General features: G+C 39.9%; 1 protein-coding gene across 3 annotated transcripts; it reads left to right on the top strand.

The window, feature by feature from the left end:
* The first annotated feature begins 16,850 nt into the window (after positions 1-16,850).
* On the top strand, positions 16,851-21,798 carry Prmt6 (protein arginine methyltransferase 6). 3 transcript variants are annotated; one of them, XR_008721417.1, is made up of 2 exons: positions 16,851-18,154; positions 20,039-21,798. XR_008721417.1 is itself a non-coding variant. In XM_055618206.1 (1 exon), exon 1 carries the CDS (start codon positions 16,860-16,862, stop codon positions 17,985-17,987), a length of 1,128 nt encoding a protein of 375 aa, XP_055474181.1. In that variant the 5' UTR covers positions 16,851-16,859; the 3' UTR covers positions 17,988-18,530. The 3 variants fall into 3 exon arrangements, 1 of the variants encoding a protein (XP_055474181.1); XR_008721416.1 differs by having other exon boundaries at positions 16,851-18,394; XM_055618206.1 differs by lacking the exon at positions 20,039-21,798 and having other exon boundaries at positions 16,851-18,530.
* Positions 21,799-23,832: the final 2,034 nt, after the last annotated feature.

The raw sequence follows: 23,832 nt of genomic DNA, 5'->3' as shown, positions 1-23,832 counted from the left end.
AGTTCCACAAGAAGAACAACAAAGCAAAAAAAAAAAAAAAAAAAAAAAAAAATGGGCCCAGGAGGAGCCTGCAGAGACTAATATTCCAATCATGGACCATGTATAGAGAGGATCTAGACTCCCTGCTCAGAGCAAGTCCATAGGCTGCTCAGTTTCCAAATGGGTTCCTTAGAAAGGAGAACAGGAGCTGTCTCTGAAATGAACTCAGTGATAGGCTCTTTAATCACCTCCCCCTGGAAGGGTGCAGCCTTGCCAGGCCACAGAGGAAGATGATGCAGCCAGTTCAGATGAAACCTGATAGGCTATGGTCAGATATAAGGGGAGGAGGACCTCCCCTATTAGTGGACTAGAGAAGGGGCATAGGAAGAGAAGAGGGAGGATGGAAGGAACTGGGAGGAGAAGAGGGAGGGAACTATAGATGGGATACAAACTAAATCAATTGTAATAAATAAATAAATAAATAAATAAGTTTTAAAAAAGAAGACAGAAAAAAGAAAAATCACATCAGTACTATATTCCAACAACACAATTAATTTTATTTAAGCTCCTTCATTCAATAGCTTACAATAAGAAATATGAAATATGAAACCAGATGGAAATAAAATTATTTTTACCCATTTTTATTTCAGGAAGATTTGCTAAATAAGGGAAGGAAATTGGTCAAAAATTGTTATTCTTATTTACAGGATACTGATGGCCTGCAAACCTGTCAGGATCCCAAATAAGACAAAGCAACTAGCACTATTAGCATCAGAAGCAAAGGCTGACAGTCAGTCATGCCACTTGCAGGATGGGTAAACAGGTGTACAGCCACTTTAAACATAATTTCCACATAACAGGAGCGAATAGAGACATGGAAGGGAAATCTTCCTGCTGAGACCAAAAGCAAATGGACCACAAAACAGAAACTCGGCACCATTGTTGAGATAACAATCAAGATAGTGGGCGACAGAAACAGAAAGAAAATAAAAACAGCCAGTTAACCCTCCTTACATTTAGTGTCTGAAGATTTCTTTCGAGAAACAGTTCAAGGCCAACAGCTCCAGTTTTCCCACCTTTAAAATGTGATGAATACAGACAGCATCTAGAGGCAATCACAATGGGCCAGCATTTGACATTCTATCTTAAGCTTTCCTACAATGCAGCCTCTAATAAAACTAGGCTGTTCTTAACCCCTGGTAATAGAACTGTATGTCTTTGTATCTATGTACCAACACCTGTATGTGGTATGTACTCAAGCTGACTTCAAGGGCTTCATGCTGTGAGGCCTAAGGTCTTTATGGGTTATCTAAAATGAAAAACCATGTCATTGGGGCCTGCGGTGTTGCCACAGGGACCAAATGTGTCCATGAAGGGATCCAATGTGAGTTTCTTACTTAAAAAGCAGGAAACCATTGTGAAAGTATTGAAGGCAGAATCCCAGTGTCGGAAAGCAAAATAAAATGTGAAACATTTTTTCTTAAGTTGAGATAAATTGATATCACAGAAACAGATTCTTCCATTGTTGGTCCTGAAAAGACACTGGACCAAATTTGAGATTGAGACAAGGCAAATTAATAAGCTAAAAAAGAACAAATGGACTCAGAGAGAGTTCACTTAAACAAGGGTGATAAGAAAAATAGTGGCTAGAATGAGGATCAACAAGAAAAAATATTATTTGACTATCAACTCATCTAGGCAATTGGAAACAATACAAACTCTTCCTTCATGGAGCTTGAGAAATAAAAATTATACATTAAAATAAAGGTTGTAGTTTTATTGCCTTGGAGATTTTTTGAATGTGTTCAAAATATGCCAAACTTTATCAGTATTAAGACTAGTGGGTGAGCTTGCATGTTCAGCCTAAATTTACAAAAGATTGCAGTGTGCAGCAAGGCCCGTATGCTCAAAAAGGGAAGAACCATGTGAGAAAACTAATACATGCTCCTTGGCTTAAGTTAGGAGCAATATGAAGTACAATGTGGGGGGTATTTCCATTGTGGGGGACTGTAACACAGACTGACTGGCTCACACAGTTAAAATATATTTCTCATAATTCAAAGACCAGATTGTAAGCACCATCTCTGCCTCTCCCAGTTTTCTGGGCCCTCCAGTGAAAGGATGATTCATAGTTTCTCTCTCTCACTCTCTTTCTCTCGCTCTCTCTCTCCTTTCCTTCCTCCTCCCTCTTCTCTTCCTCCCTCCCTCTCTTTTCTCCCTCTACCTTCTCTCTCCCTCCTTTCTTCTCTTTGTCCTGCTCTGCTCCTATCTTTCTCTGTTTCTCCCTCCACCTACCCATTCATCCACCACACCCTCCCTCTCTCTTTCACTCTCATTTTTATTACCTAGATCCTAATTCTATGAGAATGTCACTTTCTTGGCACAACCTTTCTCTAATGAGCTCCCTATCACACTGGGCTTTAGGACTGCAACCTATAAATCTGAAGGAAACACAAATATTCACTCCATAACAAGCAACTTTGTTAAACTGCTCACTGGGTCACAGATTTACATATTAATGAAAGCCTTGTTGAGATGTGGTTTTTTGTTTTTGTTTTTGTTTTTCAGTTATTTAACACTGCTCTTATATTTTAAATTCGGTATAGTTAATAACATTTTAGCCACTCATACTTAAACCTCAGTTTTGAAAATATTAATTCTCCTCCATATATCTCTCTTACGTTTTACCCTGTCTTATTCCTATTCATCACCTAGAAAGAAAAAAAAAATACATATGTTCCATTCCTAACTAGCTGTATACATAAAGCTAGGAAGGCAATTCCACACACTACGTAAGATAACCGGACATGGTAATTCACAACTAGTTTTCATGCAAAGTGATATTTTAGAAAATAGGGATTTAGAACTGGCCAATAATAAAATTAGATAGTTAATTTAGCCACGCGATGTAGACTCAGATACTTCTTCATGTCTTATATTAAAGTTAGTTACATGTGAGCCTTCCATGACAGAGTGGAAGCATGTCACTTGATTTTGCCAAACAGCTGTCAAATACTTACATTTTTAAAATGTGCTGCCAAAAGTCTGCTTCAGCCAGTGAAAGTCATGATATTTACATCTTTATTATTCTCGATTCTGTTGCCTTCCTTTGAAAGCAGGTGGTTTGCATTTCAAAATTAACAATAGATCAAAAATAGATCAAAATGCAAGTTTTTCAGCATCCCCCCCCCAAAAAAAAAGGAATTTATATCATAATACGGGCCAAAAATACAGGCCAATCAGACAGAGCTGGCCAGCTCTGCTCTGCAGACCATGCTGCAGAGATCATGCTCCATGGACAGCTTTTCTTTTGTTGCCACTTGCTGAGGAAACCACCAAGGTGACTTTGGAGTTAGCACTGACTGTGACAAATACAGAGAAACAGGGAACACGATTTTATAATAACATTAGTTCCCACAGACCTCAAACCCTAGGTGATCCAACCTAGAGATTCCAAAGCTGGAATCCAAGCACTTCTAGCTCTTGGGACACTGAACATAGCTCAAAATGGAGTTCTCAAACCTGAAAGGTGCTATGATGATAACAATGCCTGCAGCCTAGAATCATTATAAATTAAGCCCTTTGCACAGCGCCCTACAACAGTGCCGAGGGGCGGGGGGTGCAGGTAAAGTAGCTGACTTTCTACAAGACTTCTTTTCTGTCCTTGACACCATTCCATGTAGGGGTTGCTTTATTTTGTTTGATTCATCTTTTCGTTTCAAGGCACGAAGTCACAAGGACAAAGAGAACGGAAGAGTAGAGGAAAACCACCACTGTTTGCAAACCGGAAGGCATGTAACAGTTGGCTGATGTCAACTGGCAGCAACCACATAAAGGTAAAAGGCAAATCTGGTATTGGGGCAGGCAGTAAGTAGCCCAACTTGCAGCCTATAACTGCTCTCCTCCCAGGCTGTGAATGAAAATAAAGCCAGGGTGTCACAGAATGGGTGGCCCTACCATTCTGTCAGCAGATGAGCTGGGTGATTTTACTAAACATTTAGTTTCCACCTTCTTAAGCCCATGCACTCAACAGAGGTTAAAAACTCAGCTTGTATCCCTCAGACAGAATGGTTTTCAGTCTAATATCTACCTTGAAAAGTGAAGAATAAAACAAAAAGACTGAAGCTTCTCAGTAGAAATTTAGAAACTATACAAAGAGAAGCGGTCTTCAAAATCACATTATTTGCTTTGAAAATACGGTAACGGATGCTGGTGGGTGTGGTGGCCTGCCTGCAGTTCCTGCCTGCAGAGATGAGGGATCCTCGGAGCACCTGTGTGAACACACATATTGAAACTGCCTCGGTGAATCAGGTTGGAGATCCATGGAAGATGATTGACTAACAGTTGCATTGGGTCTGTGTGTGTGTTTGTGTGTGTGTGTGTGTGTGTGTGTGTGTATGCAGTTGTGGATACACAGCCACACATACAATATCCAAAAACACATGCCTCTCTCCCTTACACACACACACACAATGAGAAAAGAAAGCACAATAAAAAATAATGTATAAAAAGTAACTTTTATTTGCTTGATGTAATTGTCATCTCAGAAGTTTAATGCCTGTCTGCTAACCTAGACCTAGTCCTGGAAGCTTCTAGCCTCCATATAATCTAATCTAGGCCTAGAATATTTTCAGCCTGCAATACTTTCTACTGAATAAGCTCACCCTTTCCAGCTCTTTCTGAGCTCTGGCTGGCTGGTTCACCTCAGCTGTTGTGGCTCAAACTCTTCTCCAAGATGACTGATTCTATCTGGCTTCTCTCAGTTTCTCACTGAATAGCTCTGCTTGGCCTCAAACTAACTCCAGCAGTCTGTTCTAATCTTCTGGATCCTTCTCATTTTCTAGCTCATTCTGTCTTTACCTGTGTCTAGTTTGTTCTCTCTTCAACCACTCTTTGTAAAACTTGCTTAGTAAAAACTGCCTCTGAATTCCATGAATTGAATTGCCAGGAATGCAATTCTACTGCACTGCCTCTCAACCCCCGGACTCAACCAAACTGCCTGAACAGAACTCAGAGATGTTCATGCCTCTGTCTCCTGATGCTGGAATTAAAGGTGTGTGCCACTGCTCCTGGGCCTACCTTTTTTTTCTTTTTTTTCTTTTTTTTACCTGAAACTTCCTCTGTCTTTGAATGTGATCTCTTGCCAGAGCTGACATCTTCTGAATTAAAATTCCTCTACAATAATGCATTTGTGGAAATAAGTAACAGTATATCTGTTTGTGTGTTTGTGTTTACATTTTCCTGTGGCTTTTTGCACATGTATGTGCTGGTGATCTCCCACTTTGGCAATGGCAACGTGTATATGTCCTCTGCCTGTAACACACTATTTTCATTTTTGTTAAATTTACCTTTCTGACTCTATTCTTATTTGGATGCCTCTTGGTGTGCTATTTTTGAGTATCTGTCTGTCTCCCATGTTCGTATGTAAAGTTGCTCCAGAACGGGAGCTGTGCATCATCAAACTACAGCTTAGTGGCTGGATTATTAATACTCACTCGAGAAATTTTTGTTGAATGACTGAAAACTGAATGCATATGTGAAATGCTGACATACTAATTTGATATATTCCCAGAACAGTTAACCCCAAAGTCCATTATCACCATTCTGAAGCCCCTGCTAACACTGCTTCACCAAGAGAGGGGGAAAAAAAACCAGAAAACTGTACAGGAAGGACAGAAATGAAAAGATAGGCTTGTCCTTTAATGATTAATGCCATTAACAGTAAAATTTAGTTAGAAGAAAAACAAGTTTAAAAAAAACTATGAAATTGCTTCCAATTGTGAAATCAAGTAACATATGACTATTTAATATTTTTAAACTATTTATATCTGAACTCATTTTATTTTTGTTTCTGTGGTTTGTGATTTTTTTTTTATTATGAAGCACGTGGTGTTACTTAGAAAATTAGGTAATATTTGTTTGAAATAGCATGAATTGAAATAAATGTTGAAACAAACTTAATTTTTTGAAGCAGATGCCCCCACCTATACATGAAGTACATTTTGAATTGCCAATGGTATAGAGTTTGTCCACATTATTCATTATAATCACTGCCTAGTGTGGCTCTAACTCTTCCAACATCTACAGAATCAAAGTCAGTAGGAAAGAGTCCTAGACATGCTTGTCTCTCAAGCTACTTGAGTGTCCAGGCAAGCCTGACTGTCACCATTTATAGAACACACGAAGTCAGTAATGAGTTTTCATCTTAGTTCACAAGGTAGAACTCTGCCCAGTAGTTCCATTTAGTAACTTTGCTAACATGTGATAGTTAGGAAAGAAATCAATCATAAATCCTGGGAGAAGAGGAGTGAAGAAAACTACATAAAAATTAAAACTTCTCAAGTGACTCCTGAACATGCTTTTATCCAGATCGGTGGTATGTGTTAAGCTGAAGACAATAAGTAAAATAGGATTTATCAGGGTTACTTCAAGTTTATCTTGCTTTTCTATATTTTTTAACTGCTAAGGAGTAATTTCTTAAGGGATTACCTCCATTAAAAACTACCCTCTTATCCCTCTCACCAGAAAGTCTTTCCAAAGCCTATAAAAGCTAATTTTACTTCTTAAAGCTAGTTAATCAAATAGATATTCAAGTTCATCTGCCTTTGCTAAGAGTTGACACTGAAATAAGGGCTTATAGGATATGCTTTGAGCTATTAAGCATGCCTTCTAGCCATTTATCTTCTTTTTTTCTTGACTTAAAGACTAAAATTCTGTTAGCTTGCCATGTTACTTTTGTTCACCTTGTAGCACTTAAATAGTATCACTTTTATGTTAATTTAATGGACCATTACTATTACCAGATTTGAAGACTATCAATTTGCACTCTTTCAGAGTTATTAATCTCAGGGTGTTAGCTGTATCTTTTTAATGTAGTTGAGCAGTAAATAATGCACCACTAAAGCTTTAACCTAATCCCAAAACCTATGACAAAGATATAAAGCCAGTGGTGTATTCCCTTAAAAAAAAAAAAATACATCAATCTTATCTAGTAAAAGAAGATAAAAGGATAATTCTGTCAGTAAAAACACCTGTACTGGAGACTATAAACCACAGCTAAGCATATAAGGAGAAAGGTGTCAAATCTGTTTCCCATTCTTGGAGAAAGCCTTCAACTATGTGAACATGGAAGAGAAGAACAGTGCAGGGAGCACAGTCATCTAATATCTCCTCATGCTGCCTTTACTGACGAAACTGAAACCTCAAATAACAACAGTTGTGCTGTCGTTTCATAGCACTTTACAATATGTTTATATGCATGAACCTGAAAATTAATTTAATTTTTAATTATAAGCATTACTCTATCCCAGTAATGCCCAAAGGCCGATCAATTGAAAATATAACAGTGTTCATCAGAAAACTAACAGAGTATTGGTTCAAAGCAGTTACAAAAATTCAGTATAAAATTCAGACTGTGTAGGAATGGTATGTTTATAGTACAGGAATTATCCTCAATTTTATGAGAAATGTACTCACTACTCTTTACTTGTTGGTGCTCAACTTCATTTCTCCATTTATGAACAGCTCAGGACTCCCTACCTTGGGAATGCATTGCCCACACTGGATTGGGTCTTTGCACATCAATTAACTTAATTGAAACAACCTTTCACTTATATGCCCACAGGCCAAATCAATGTAGGTAGTCACTCATTGACATTCTCTTCCACAGGCAGGAATGTTGCTGTTCAGAAGAAACAATGGTGATTCCATTGAGCCAGAAGTGAAGAACTGCTATCTCACCAAATCGCTTCTGAGTCGATGGGAAAGCATGGCAATGTTGGATGGAAAAAGTGGACTACTACTCCACGAAAAATTGAAGATATATAAAGACATCTCAATATTAAAATTCTTTGTGATTACAGTCAGTCAGTGAAATCACAATTCAATTTAGGCAGGATCATGAATGGCTCAGATCTTGCAGGAACAAAAATTGGGGGTGTTGGTGTTAAAGTGCCGAAATAACTGAGGTGCTTGCTGAAGGCAAGTGGAGTACAGAATGGGTGCTCAGAAAAGCTTTGTGATGGGATTTAGGTGTTAGTTTAGCTGGATTCAGGCACACCTAGAAATCTAGAAATGCATTATTTATGGTTGTGTCAATGAGACTGTTCCCCAGGAGGACTGGCTTGTGAGTTAGTAGACCTACTGGGTGAGATAGATTCACCCAGAGTGTGAGCACATGTCATCCAATCATTTGATGACCTAGACAGAATAAAAGAGATAAATGATTTGTTTTCTCTCTCCTGGAACTGGGACCCATTATTCCTTCTGCCTTTGAATAACAGGTCCTAAATCTCTGACCTCAGGACTTACATTAACAATACCCTTCAGTTCTCAGCCTTTGGGACTCAAACTATAAATGAAACTATCAACTTTCCTGCTCCTGAGATTTATGAACTGATGTTTCCAAGAATCTTGAGACTAACTTGTAAGAGAACTTCTCAGTTTCCATAATCATGGGAGCCAAATGCTCTGGTAAATTCCCTCATATCTATCCACCAGTACAGATTCCCATTTTTATTCTAGTAAAATCCATAAGTTAAGAGCATCATAATTCAAACTAGCACTAAATACGCTTAATGGACTGACCTGCACAGCTTAGGAACATTGTATAATGGAGGGTTGATGTTGACTTTCATGCTTGTGTAGCCCACTGAGGGCTACAAATGGCTGCCATAACCCAGCATCTTATGGGGGAATCGTACCGTACCTTCTAGCCCAGAAAAATACCAAAATCCAAATACAGTTCCGCTGAAAAGTCATTGCATTATTATCATTATGAAAGTTCAAAATCATTAATCAAACAATTACAAGTTGGAGCTGTGTGTATACCTTACTAGTTCTATGTTTTAAAACAAATACTTATTAGTACAAGATTATTCCTGCAGTGGGTTGAATGAGAAATTCACCCATAGGTTTATGTATTTGAACACTTGCCTCCTAGATGTGCTGTCTGAGCTTACAGAACCTCCAGCTGATGCAGCCTAGCAGGAGGACGGATATCACTGGGGTCAGGATTTAAGAGTTATATTCTCAGATGGGCACCCTCAGGCAGGCAGAGGCAGGAGTATCTTCTTGAGTTTGAGGCCAGCCTGGTCTACAAAAAGTTCAGGGTAGCCAAGGCTACAAAGAGAAACCCTGTCTTGAGGGGGGGAAAAAAAGCATATAGTCTCAGGCCAGACCCTTCTTACTTTCTCTGCCTTCTGTATATGGATAAATATGATGAGCCAGATCCCTGCTATTGCTACCAGTGTGGACTTGCCCTATAGGACTGTAACAAACAAACAAAACAAAACAAAACAAACAAACAAAAAACCTCTTCCACAAATTGCTGCTCATGGCATTTGATAACAGCAACAGAAAAGAGAAATCTCAACTAAGAGAAATCTCAAGAAATTTCACCTCCATATAAACAGGGATTTTTATCTATTCTGTTCACTCCTGGTCTTTTGGAGGCTATGTAGTATCAGGTATTCATATTTGTGAATGAATTTTGTGAGTGAATTTTGCACATGAAAAATGTGGGGATTCCTCACGCAGAGAGAATATATACATGTAGGATGATGAAAAAGTTAAGTTGCTTGTAAATATATTATCAAATGTTAAACGTTAAAAGAACTATACAGAAATACCAAAAAATAAAAGAAATTCCTCGAACGAATAATTGCATCTATCTAAGATGATCTGTGCAGCAGGAACATGGTTAATTAAGCTGATGTTTTCACAACATAAAATAACACAAAGCACTACAAATGGAAGTTTTTACTTTACATAATCACATGGATAAATCATACAATTCTAATGGAGAGAAAAAGGAGTAAGACACAGGGGAACACACCATATGTCTTTGTGTATACAAAGTTCACTAACCAGGTCACTGGTTCTTTTATGCTATTAATGAAATGCTAAAACGAGGAAGAGTTTAGGATTGGAAGAACAAGATGACAGCATTTTCTCTGGACCTGGTTATGGCTCTCTAATAATTTAGTATGCATGTAGCTCTGCATTAATCAGCTTTGTTTCTGCTGTGGTAACAACCTCAATACCCCAATGTTCAAACAATGACCATTTTTCTGTTCCTTCTACTACATGAGAGCTTTGGCCTGTTATGTTCTCCTGGGTTAATTTGGTCTCAGCTCAGTCTGTCTTCATTCCAGCAATCATCTCTTTGGGGACCCAAGCGAGAAAAGAAGTAGCTGTTGGGAACTCACATTCCACGTTAGCAGGGTTCAGAATTTCAAAGGTAACATGGAAAACTGAGCAGTTAGCTGCACAACAACTTTCTGGTCAGAGGTGCTGCATAGCTTGTTCAAAACTTAGTTTGATTGTTATGCATTTGATCTAGTCGTTTCCACATGCCATGAGCTACACTCAACCTTCTCCAACACACTTTGGGCAGACATTTTGTGCTTGTCACCTTGAGTGAGAACAAACCCTCCATCACTTCACCTTGAACCAGTTTCTCCAGATGAACATTTATTTTGCGGGTACAATTGAGGTCCCAAATCATTTGCTTTGGAGTTCATCAAATGTGAGATTATCCTTAGTTGGGGGTGGGGGGGGTGACTAGAGCTTGAATGTTCCTGAGATCAGAAAGACACTCTAGGGTGGCCTTGAAGAAATAAGCTAGCCATTCTGGCGAAAATGTCACATGATGAGGAAGTCATCACAGAACACCAGCTATGAAAGATGTCCCCATGAAAGGAGAACCTCGGATATGCAACTTCAAGGAACTGAATTCTGCCAACAATCTCATGAGATTAGGAGAAAATTCTCTGCTCTGGAAATCAGTTAATTGCAGCCTTCCAGAGGAGTAAAACTACTCTGCCTCAACTCCTGAATTCATTGTATTGTTGTTGCTGGTGGCAGTGGAAGTGGTGGCTACTAAATTTGTAGTAACCTGCCATGCAGTGACACTTCTGGTCCTTTTCAAATTCTCTAAGTGGTGGTTCTCGAAGTTTAGTTCTACACACCAAAGTGTAGTCATAAGTGCTACACACCAAAGTGTTCTAAGTCATAAGCCAGGATATGACACCATTGATGTTGATCTAGAGACCACAGACAATGCACTGAGAATCACTGGCTCATCGCTGCTACAAGTCCCTCTTCTTTCCAGTGCTGTGATAGAATCCTGCCTTGCTTTTGGTAAGCAAGCACTCTATGCTGTATCCCACCCCAACCATTACTCCTAGGCTCTTTAAATGCCCTCAGCAACAAAGTATAATTCACTGAGAGCATAAACATCTGGTAGAAACAAATGCTTATTTTCTTTCATAGTAAAGATTTTCACAAGAGAGGGAGTGCCCTTGTTAAGTGATATTTATTAGTCTTAATACCTGATTTTCATTAAGCAGCCTCATTCTTATTATGCCTAAGGCTCTTGCTCATTTCATGCAGGCATAGGCACAGGCACAAGCACATTGCTTTTTCCCATGTTGTAAAGTACATTTTCATTATCCCACGGTGTCCATTTTGGTGGTCTGATTTATAATAGAAATAGTAAGAATACCCTATCCAATATGGATGCTTGAAATTGTTAAAATGCTATGTTCTATTCTCAAAGAAGTCAACAAATATGAACTAAATTAATAATGTAAAATAAGTGCATAATATCCCTATTGGTACTACTGAAATAAAGTTCATTTTATATATATATATATATATATATATATATATATATATATATTAGCAATGAATCACATTCACTCGTAATAACATTATTGGAGACTTATGTATTTGTTTTTCATCTGTTTTATTATTGAGTTTAATAGCTAGGCAAATATACCATGGATCTAAAAGGCACTACATACTCCAAAAGTACAACATATACTTAGGTTTTAATGTTTGACATTCCTATTCAGACACAAAAATCACCACCTTCTATTGTTATTTCTACAAAGGGTTTTCTTTTTCTTGACAGAAGAGCCTGTTTTGATGCTGTCAGCTTTGTAATAACTGCAGAGGAGGGAGAACTACATCACTTAATGAATATTCATATCAAAGAGGTATTTATAACACTTTTCATGTCAGTGCTCTTTTACCCTTCTTCAGCACATACTTCGAGAATTACAATGAATTTTTGAAAGCCTGGAAGGAATAACTCCAATATCTATAGTAGGATATAAAATGCATTTTTAAACTACAAACCCTTATGTGGGGTTTTTATTATAAGAAATAAGCATGTGTGTGGGGGGGGGGAATCACACCAGGAAATCCAAGATTAAAACAGTAGAGGAGAGAGAGCTGAGGTATAAGTGGCATACTAATTTGCAAGCAAGAAAACATATGAATATTCACAATAAAATACAAGCGCCTCCAACAGAGGTAAGGATTTCTCTCTTTTTGTTTATTAGGATGTTCCCTGATTTTAGAATAATATTTCACACAGAATAGACACCCAGGAGACCTGTTGAATAACTGGGTGACTGAACGCATTAATTGTGTGATACAGAACATCAACATTTCCACACTCAAATAACAGTGGTTCCAGAGTCAACAAACAGAAGCGCCAAATTCTCAACAAAAGCGAAAATACAAAATTTTGATATACAAGTGACTAGAATATAGCATGGGGAAAATATACGTAAAATACTCTGATGTGATATGGAAAAGCAATCTGGAGCTACAGACTAATTGAACAGCCTACAAACACATCTAAAAATCATCTAAAAATGCATCATCTAAAAATATGAAGTTTGGGAAGATTATTTGCCACACACACACTTCACAGTATTTATTAGAGTGGCCCAGAGGGTATAGTCTGATTAGTCCAGCAATGCTGTCTCCCTGTAAGGCCTAGAATCCAACAGTTGTTCTGGACACAAGGCTGGATGTTTTAACTGGTGTTTGGTCTATATTGGGAGTCCTAAAGAAGTAGATTCTAATGTCAGTGAAGGAATGCTTCAATAACAGGATAGATGAACTTGCTATCTAGACTGAGGGCAAGCAGGCAAAGAACAAACCTTCCATTTTCCATGCCTTTTATGGGGCCTGCCATCAGGAGGTGTGTCCCAGATGTTACGGTGAGTCTTCCAACCCCAAATGATCCCCAGACTTAGGGTAGGTCTTTCCAAGGATCGAATTTACAAAAATTCCTCATAGATGCACTCAGCTGCTTGGACTTTATTTAATTCCAGATCTAATCATTTGACAACCACAATTAGCCATCACATAAGCCCAAAGTGAAGGTATGAATATATTAAAGTTCAAACATCAGGAACAACAGTAAGTTTGAATGCTAAAGTTTAACTTTATCCTAAAGCAAGAAACAAATATAGTATACTCAAATAAAACAAGTTTTATGAAACAATACCTACCCCTTTTCATTTCATAGTTTTAGTATTTTCTAAGCTATTTCATCTTTATTTAATTGCTAGCCAAAATGTATTGTTTCAAGGTCCATTTGTTTGAAAAACATTGGCTTGAATCAGTACATGGATGTGAAGAAGTTGGTGCTGTCCTTATCATGCGGTACTTGGGATCCAACTCCAGCCTTCAGGCTTGGCTATGTTTTGTTATTAAGCCATCTCAAAACAGCATACAGCTTCTCACTACAAAAGAAACACAGAGAATATTCTGCCAGCTGTAACTCTCCTCCTATCTGGAGGAGTGAGGTGGTGTAAGAGTTCCTGCTGAACTTACGTGTTGAGTAAGCTGTGATCTGGTTCCCTTTTCCACTCCAAACTACTCCTTGTAATGGAATAAGTAATGGGTTCCCTGTCTATGCCAAGCCAAGATATAGCAAAAAGAAATTTCATGGACTTTTTCTTCTCTACACTTTGCACTTATGGCCTCATCATCATTCAACCAACAGGAGAAGATAAACTGAAGCTATTCTCATTTCTGAGATCTTGAAATCAGTATATACTTGAATTATCTGAGTTTTCCAAAATGACATCATCATACTTAACAAAACCCAGGCTCTTCATCTAGGCAAAAACATGATTGCTCATTGACAGCAATTCAGTCAAGACCACTCACTGAGATATTCTGATGCCTTTGTTCTCTTCTAAGGACAATAGAACTCCAAGTCTGATGAAATTTATCTTACTTAGAAAACAAATAAATTAAACATAAGCAGTTAATAACAACAGGTATGAAGGAAAAAAGATAGTATCTTTTATTGGAAAATATTACTTTAAGTAGCCAAAGAAAGCAGTTCTCAGTGAAGTCACTGCTGTGAAGTGATAAAGAGGGAACTCTTTTCCAGAATTTGGCTACACATAAGTGAATATGTGATCCAGGGAAAAATTATAAGTGTAAGAAACGCATTGTTTCTTGATCCAAGGGAGTTAGGAATGCTAATATGAGATGAAATGGGAGATCTTCTGAGGTCATGTGATTCTCCTAATTAGAGAAAGGGAAATACCTCAGATGATGTGATCATATATGGATTTTTGTAAAGCTCACATTTGCAGCTATGTGGAAAATGGATTAGTTGGGGGTATGGCTAGCTACAATGAGATTCCATCAGAGAATGATTGCCAGAAAGACACTTTCATCTTCTGTAGAATTGGATTTTGCTGGTTAAAAAAAAAAAAATGGAGAAAAGCGGATGAACAAACAAAATATACTTATTTTTACAAGATACCACAAAAATTAACAATTGGGTTCACAGTAAACACATTGTGGGTCAGGGCGATGATTCACTAGGAAAAACATGTACAGCCAAGTCTGAAGACTGGAGCTGGATCCCAAGTACCACATGATAAGGAGAGCACCAACTTCCTCAGTTGTCCTTTGACATCTACAAGCATGCATGGCACTTGTGTGTATGCACACATGTACAACAACAAACTTCATTCATCTCAAAAATTAAACACTGATCACATCCAAAAGTGAAAACCGGTGGTTTGAGGGCAGAATGAAAGAAACAGATGCTAAGTGAAAACCCAATGAGTGCTATAAAACTCTCACATTCATAACTAATCTCATGTCCTATTCTAGGCATTATTAAAACGTCTACTATCTTAGTTTCATTAAAGTAAGATATTAAACCTTGGCAAAAAGGAATACCTGTGTTAAGGATTTTCAGTTCTAGGTTGCTGAGCCCTGACTATTGAAGATAATGATATAAGATTTAACTAAGATAATTAAATGAAAAAAATAGCAATAATCAGCTGGTTTCACATTAGGATTCCCTGGGGACCCTTAAAAAATAAATGGCTGATTTCCCCCTGAGTGACTCTCTAACTGGATTGAGGTAGACCCTGTCATAGGAATTTTGATAAAGCTCCTTTGAGGATTCAAATGAGCCACCAGGATGGTGAGTCTTGAGTTTAGAACTACATCTGAAGATGCTACATCAATAAACTTATTTCATTAGTGATATTAATAGAAAGGGTGAAGAAATTTTATCACCAAGTTTTTCATGGTTAAACAAGTATTTTAAACACAAGAAAATAAAAGCCCATTGTCTTTTCTGTGATCAGTTTTGTTTCTTTGTTTGTTTTGCTTTATTTTGGCTTTTAGAGATAGAGTTTTTCTGTGTAGCTCTGGCTGGCCTTGAACTCATAGAGATCCTCCTCCTCTGCCTCCCAAGTGCTGGGATTAAAGGCTTGTGCCACCACCACCCCGTGTGTGATCAGTTTTTAAGCTTGGGAAAATGATATCCCTATTAAAACATTTACTTATTTTTAGAACTTTCAATGTATTAATTGTATATGTATGGGTATTTTGTCTACAGGTTTATGCATAACATATATAACTGGTACTCCTGTGGGCCAGAAGAGCAAAACAGATCCCCTGGGACCTGGGACAGGGGTTAAAGCCAGTTGTGAGCCTTCCTGTGGGTGCTGGCAATCTAACCCTGCTCTAAGAAAGCAATTAAGAGCTTTCTTAATTGCCGAGCCACTCTCTAGCTCCAGACAGCACACATTTTTGCTTTTTTTTTCTATTATAATGAAGATATTAGTAGCTTCTTCTTGACTGACAGAAAAAAAAAATAAAGTAATTGAGGATGTGGATGTCAATTCTGCCTTTACAAAAAGTTTAATTCTGCCTTTATCAGGTTTTTACAAAGTGAATTGCATTGGAAAAACAGTCAGAAAACATAAGGATTCCAACATTTCTCCAAAAACAATTTATGTATAGATACATAGATTTATCTGGGTACTAGCACACTGGTAATGGGTTTGAAAGTAACACACCACTGCTGTTATTTCTTCTTTAGTTTGAACCTCAGGATTTTTAGAAAAGGACTCCAAGCCAACCCAAACTATTCTCCATAAACAACGGTGGCTGAAAAGTTATTTGAAGGCCACAGCACTTCTCCTACGTGGCCTGGATCTCTCAGTACACCAGGGATCACTTTGGACTCAGAACCAAGATTTTGCATTGTTAAGTTTTCACTTTGCCCCCCTCCCCTTACACATCCTTCGTATCTGAACTCCAGTTGGAACAGAGAGCTTGATGAGCTACAAGTGTCAGGGAAGGGACAAGAACTGTGCCAACAAAATTCAGTAGTGGTGGTGGGGATTCTGTGAGGGTAATAGAGAGAGGTAGCTGTAAGTGGGTGTGTCTGCTTCAAGAGCGGGTGAAAACAAAAGAGACTGAGGGGCAAAAATCCAGAAATAGAGTGTGGTCCTACAGAAGGCTTTAGAGGAGTGCCCTGTAAACTGGGCGTGGTGACACACGCCTTTAATCTCAGCACTCCGGAGGCAGAGGCAGGCGGATTTCCGTGATTTCAAAGCCAGCCTGGCCTATAAAGAAAGGCCAGGGCAGCCAAGGCTATACAGACAAACCGAGAGCACCTGTAGCCCACGGAGACTCTGGGTGCGCTGCCCGGTGACGAGGGCAGACTACAAATCCCAGCAGCGCCCGGGACCCTGAGCCCGCGCGCGACCCCGCGCAAAGCCTGCTGGGAGCCGGCTGCCGGGGCCAAGATGTCGCTGGTCAAGAAGAGAAAGCTTGAGTCGGGGGGCGGCGGCGCAGGAGGGGAGGGAACGGAGGAGGAAAATGGCGGGGAGCAGGAGGCAGCCCCGCCGGGACCCCGGAGGACCAAGCGCGAGCGAGACCAACAGTACTACGACTGCTACTCCGACGTCTCGGTGCACGAGGAGATGATCGCCGACCGCGTCCGCACCGACGCCTACCGCTTGGGCATCCTGAGGAACTGGGCCGCGCTGCGAGGCAAGACCGTGCTGGACGTGGGCGCGGGCACCGGCATTCTGAGCATCTTCTGCGCCCAGGCCGGCGCCCGGCGCGTGTACGCCGTGGAGGCCAGCGCCATCTGGCAACAGGCCCGGGAGGTGGTGCGGCTCAACGGGTTGGAGGACCGCGTGCACGTCCTGCCGGGCCCCGTGGAGACGGTGGAGCTGCCCGAGCAGGTGGACGCCATCGTGAGCGAGTGGATGGGCTACGGACTTCTGCACGAGTCCATGCTGGGCTCCGTGCTCCACGCGCGGACCAGATGGCTGAAGGAGGGCGGTCTCCTCCTGCCGGCCTCGGCGGAGCTCTTCGTGGCCCCGATTAGCGACCAGATGCTGGAATGGCGTCTGGGTTTCTGGAGCCAGGTGAAGCAGCACTATGGCGTGGATATGAGCTGCCTGGAAGGCTTTGCCACGCGCTGCCTCATGGGCCACTCGGAGATCGTGGTGCAGGGTCTGTCCGGCGAGGACGTGCTGGCCCGGCCGCAGCGCTTCGCCCAGCTCGAGCTGGCCCGCGCTGGCCTGGAGCAGGAGCTGGAGGCCGGGGTAGGCGGCCGCTTCCGCTGCAGCTGCTATGGCTCGGCGCCTCTGCACGGTTTTGCCATCTGGTTTCAGGTGACCTTCCCGGGAGGGGACTCGGAGAAGCCCCTGGTGCTGTCCACCTCGCCTTTTCACCCGGCTACGCACTGGAAGCAGGCGCTGCTCTACCTGAACGAGCCGGTGCCGGTGGAACAGGACACGGACATTTCGGGAGAGATCACCCTGCTGCCCTCCCGGGACAACCCCCGGCGTCTGCGCGTCCTTCTGCGATACAAAGTGGGGGACCATGAGGAAAAGACCAAAGACTTTGCCATGGAGGACTGAGCGTTGCCTTTTCTCCCGTCTGCCTTCTTCGGAGGGTCAGAAGAAAGAGGGAGATCTCCTATGCACGTAGGGGACATACTGTGTCTCTTTTACCTCACCGTTTCTGGGGAAGGAAGTGACTTCAGTCTTCACTTGAGGACATTCTTCTGGCAATGTGTATTCAAAAAGTGAGCATCCCTGACCAAGGACCGATGCAGTGTGCTTATCAATGGGCTTTTAAGCCTGGAAAGCATGTAGTATCAAACTCTTTTGTGTTTCCGTGTCTTTTGTTTAACCGCGGGTGGGGGTGGGGGCCAAAATGTGAATTTATAATTGTTCCACGCGCTAATCTGACACCGAATCCCACTATCTCTTATGAAACTGGGAAGAAAAGCAAAATGTTTCAGTTGGATTGCGGGAAGTTTCCGGTATGATTTCTAGAGCTGTATTTTTTTTCAGTCTGAATTATCTCGAGTCCTAGGTACCTGTAGGATAATGGAATCTGTACTTACTTATGTTCTAAATAAAAGTCATCCCATTAGTAGTACAGGAGAAGTACTTTAACCCAGTTCTCATTATTCTTAATCCACAGTGTGCTAAATTTGATACAATTTAATAAAATAAAGACTATGCAATTCTAAAAGTAACAGAAAAAGTCTGAAAGGGAAATAGTATGGGGTTTGAATATTTTTAGTGTTAGTAAGACTGAGCCAAGAAAGTCTATATGTTTTATAATAAATATTTTTGTGATTCCTGCATAGCAGTCTGATGGGGAAGATTGCTGAACCTAAGACAGAGTGTATTCACTACCTCTTGTTCTTTTGCTTTATTTAAGCTCACTTGAAAGGAACATGAGTGTCCTACTTATGTCTAGTAAAAGTTCTTGTCCTCAGTTCTTTTTAGTTCAGCCAAATGTGAACATTGGGAATTTCGGGAAATTGCTTATAATGAAGTGTGAGTCATGTTATCAAATTTATTTCACTGACGTTCCTTTCCTCATTTCTGTGGCAAATAAAATGTCATTCTCATTTTTTTATAGTTGAGGCGTTAAGACTTGGTGTACCAGCTATTAGTTTGTTATAATGCTGTTACCTTTCTCATAGTGTCAGTTCTTGAACGATACAGCTTCTGCAGAACAGAGCTTTAGGACAACTCAAATTATGATTAACATGGTTTTGAATTCTAAGCTTTGGAAAGCTTAACAGGTGTGAAAAAACAGCTGTTCTTAAGTACTCTTGAATTTTATTTTTTGTAACCTTGCTTTTGTTTTTGGCACTTTTTTCTATTCATTGTATATTAAATTGCTAAAGTATTCAAGCTAGCTTTCTGTGCTCTATTTTGAAGAAAACATACCAATGTAAAAAAAAAAAGCAGTCTAGTAAAAACCCACATTTTGATGTCAAAATACTTGAGATCTTTTATAAAAGTTTGTTTTAGAGGTTTAAAGAGTAGTTCCTTTGGGAACAACTGTGTTTTTAACCAAGCTTTCATTTAAAGCGATTGATGGTGATTATGTTTGACCTTTCTCTAACAGTTCCCCTTGTATTTAAAAGTATTCTGTGGAATCCCTCTTTTCTGCATAATTCTGTAAATACAATTAGTACCCCCCCAACAACAATAAAACATGCACGAACACAAAAAAGAAAATCCAGTTAAAACTTGGGAGGGTGTGAGAAGAGACTTAGATTTTCCTGATTGAACAATGTAAGTTTCAAAATTCTAGTTATATTTTTTATAAAAATAAATTAGACAAATGCAGGAGCTGAAGCAGACACTAAAGACAGGAAGTGCAGCGTGGTATTTCAACAGGATATCTGGAGCCAGAAAACCCAAATACACACACTTCTGTGTCTTCAGCAAACCAGCCCACCTTCCAACTTTTCTTCCTTTCAGAGCCCTCGGGCAGACTGGTGATAACAATAGTACCTACTCCATCGGCTGTAGGGATGCACAGAATTGAGTAATCTAGAAGTCCAGTGCTGAATTTGTGTAAAAGGCAGACCTAGAGCAGTCTGGTGCTGCTTACAGAATGTGCTGCAGAATAAATTCTCGTTTTGTCTTTCTTTTTATAGGCACTGTTTGACAGTATCAGCATGGCTCTACATGAGGAGCAGTGTATGCTGCTGGGTACCAAAGGATCCAAAGGAGCACCACAGCCATTGGGATGAAGACAGCCGAGAGGGATGAAGGCCTGAGGTGTGTGGACACCCAGGCCCTGTCTGATACGTTTGTGTGTTGGGGCTAGTAACTTGGAGCCCTTAGGACTACAGGCCTGGATTATCGGACCCTAGAGAAAAAAAATGGTGAAGTTCCACCTACCTCCCTCACAGCTTGTGTTTATTAAGCCCTCTAAAAATTTCCAACTTTTTCATTAGTTTATTAAGCCAATGAGCATAGTTGCTGAAAATGCATTCTAATAGTCACTGCAACAGGTATTTGGGATTACAAGCTAATGTGAGCTCTACCCTTCAGCTGATCACTGCCACTAGAGAAACTAAAGGCCACAGTGGTAGGCTAGAGCCTGGGGTAGTTTTCATGTCAGGGATGGATCAATTATTTATTTTACTCACTAAGTAAAAAGATTTCTGTAGATATTGATTGACTTGCCCGAAGTCCCATAAATAATTTTTTCTTCTTTGTTTTGTGAGAGGAGATCATATATTGTGCAGGGCTGTCCTGGAACTCTGTAGCTGAGAATGACTTTGGATTCCTGATGCTCCTGCCCCCACCTTCCAAATGATGGAATTAACAGCTCTGTACCACTTTGCCCAGCACAGTCCTAATTCTTGGCAACTAGATCTTAAGCACAACTCTTTGACTTCTTAAACCTAAACAGAACTTCATTTTCATTATATTAAAGCTGTATACTTAAGTCAAAAAATAGGAAACTACGTATCATCTAAATGGTAACAAGGGTTTTATTATTTGATGATGAGGGGAAAATGTTTAGTACTAGAAAGTGTCTTAGACCTGCCTGGAAGAACCATCTTAGGCGCTCATTTGTATAGCCCCTATGTTAATTTCCTTAACAAGTTAATCAAATGTGACACTTTCTGGGTCCCCCGGAAAACAGTCCATGACAGTGGCAAAGGCAAGTCATTGTCATTTGAGCAAAGATGCATCTTATGGATCTAAAAGATAAAATAGAGTTCAAGATGATGAATATGAAAAGCACCTGCTGCAAACAGCTGCCTCACATTTTGTTTACTGCCAGCCCTGCTGTTAGCCCCACAGTTGACCCAGGGCTGAGGAGAGCTAGCTCCCAGGAAGTATTTATTAACAGGCCTCCCCTCTCAACATGTTCACCTCCGCTAAATATCAACAGCTGTGTAATATTTAAGCCCTGTGATAAATAAGCGCATCTGCCCCTCAGCTAGGATATAGTGGGGACAGTGAAGAGACATGAGTAATTTGCATGTGTCCACAAGCATGGAAATCCTTCCCAGCTCTTAGCTCTGCTGAGCAAGGTTAGAAAGGCAGTTGTCATCCTTTAAGCCTCTCCGAGGATCAGAAATCCTGTTGCTATTTTCAGGTAGAATGAAAACCTGAAAAACGTTCCCATCTGATGTCGTAAAATTACACAGTATTCTCCAAAATATTGGTCTGTTCCATAATAGAGAAAATATATTCAATAGGTGATCCTCAGCTACTAAAATAAAATTTAAGCTAAATCTATATTCAGCTGTGTGTGTGTGTGTGTGTGTCTTCCCCAGCTTTCTATGTGATTTCCATGCTCCAGTTTGTTGATGAATTATGCTCTCACTTGAAATAAATATTACATGTCGTTTTTGAAATTTATGTAACTTGGTCTATTCTTTGGGGCATTAAAGTACTTTTGTAGCTCTGGAGTGTGATTCTGGTTGAATACTTAAGTAGCCCAAGCAAGCCCCTGAATTCGATAACTAGCACTACAGAAAACAACAGGCTTTCTGGAGTAACAAATTCCAAAGATGAAAAGGTTTCTGTGGAGGAATGTTAATTCAGAACATGGCTTCTCCGGCAAGAGATGACATCCAAAGATCCAGATCTGTGAGCTCAAGCTGGAGTACAGACACTCCTGTAATCCCAGGAGACAGCACTCAGAAGACACTGGCATGCAGTTCTCATCAGTTCTGTTGGGGCAGTTTGATAGAGTGAGTTGAGAGGCAGTGCAATGGAGTTGAGAACATGGGAGAGTTTTTACTGGGAGAGTTTTACAGAGAGGTTGAAGAGAGAACAAATTAGACATAGGTGGAGAAGACAGAATGAGCCAGAGAATGTGCAGGAGCCAGAAGATTAGAACAGATTGCTAGAGTTAGTTTGAGGACAAGCAGAGCTATTCAGTGAGAAACTGAGAAAAGCCAGATTGAATCAGTCATCTTGGAGAGGAACTTGAGCTAGAACAGATGAGTTGAACAAGCCAGCCAGAGTTCAGAAAGAGAAAGGGTGAGATTATTAGCAGTAAATCTCAGAGGCTGTAAAGACTCTAGGCCTACATTAGATTGTATAGAGGCCAGAAGCTTCCAGGACTAAGCATGGTTTAGAGAGGAAGGCAGTGAGCCACAATTAAATCAGTCAAATAAAAGTTAAAAGTTTCATTCAGATAAAGGACCAGAAGACTAAGCATGACACCTTTTTTCCAGTAGAACATGGATGTCTGAGGTTTGCCATTTGGATGGGTAGCTGCTTTGATACCATCCTTTTAGTTGCACAGTTGTTGACATTTTATGGAATCAAAATTTCTAAAGATGTGAAAAATGTTCAGCTGTCTTTTCTAGCCTTACACCAGACTCTAAAAAGTCTTATACATAAAAATAAGAGGTACAGCTTTCTAAACATTTTTCAAAACGCTAGCTTAACAATAGGAAAGATATAGTGTAATTAGATTACATCTCCAAATATACGTATTTGTGGGAGAAGATATTTGGGGAAAATTGAATTTAACACTAAAAGTGTTTTTAATATCAGCACATGACCAGTAACATGGTTGTGATCTTTTGAACCTTTTATAGTTAAATACATGATAAAAACTGGAGGGGAAGATAGATGAAATGGTTCAGTCAAATAAAAGGTTTTAAAGACTTAACAGCATAACCTAGAGAAGTGGCTCAGGGGTTAACTTTTGTAGAGGGCCCAGATTCTAGTTCCAGCAACCAACCTTTTACTCCAGTTCCAAGAGATCCATAAGAATATGATAAGAAACAAGATGTCAGGTGAGATATTAAATAAAACCTATTGAACTTGGTCTCTGAGCATATTTACAAAACTACAAATGTAAATAAGAGAAAATCCTAACAAACACTGAAATATAAGCAAATTATTTTTGTTTGTGTTTTTTGGTTTTTGCTTTGTTTTGTTTTTCAAGACAGAGTTTCTGTATGTAGTCATGGCTATCCTGGACTCTTTGTAGGCCAGGCTGGCCTCAAACTCAAAACAATTAGCCTGCCTCTGCCTCCAGAGTGCTGGGACTAAAAGTGTGAGCCACCTTTCCCAGCTCAAGCAAACAGATCTTGATGGAAAGGGATAATGAAGAATTTAAGAAAAAATAAACAAAGATGGGGCAAGGTCTACTACCCAATTCTAAGATGAGAATTTAGCCAAAGAGACCCAGTGGAAAGAAGCTGTGGACCTGGCATGAGGTGCCTTCCTCTAAGGCTTGCTTTGTGTTCAATGACTGTCACTTTTAAGCCTCAAGTATTAAAGATAGGAATGATCTCACCTGAATCAACTTCCACATTGTATGCTGCCATGTTTCTAATGGCCAATTGATTTTAGTTCATTTTTACATAAACATAAATTGTAGCAAAATATTCTGGGCTTTGTTCAATTTTCAAAAATTAAAGTTAATTTGAAATACTGGGTTTCTTGAGCTTGTCAATGCAAAGTT

This window comes from Psammomys obesus, unplaced genomic scaffold (genome assembly GCF_907164565.1).
Source record: "Psammomys obesus unplaced genomic scaffold, mPsaObe1.curated_primary_1811, whole genome shotgun sequence".
NCBI classification, from domain to species: domain Eukaryota; kingdom Metazoa; phylum Chordata; class Mammalia; order Rodentia; family Muridae; genus Psammomys; species Psammomys obesus.
Note: the sequence above shows the minus strand (reverse complement) of the source record. Positions and strands in the feature narration are given on the sequence as shown.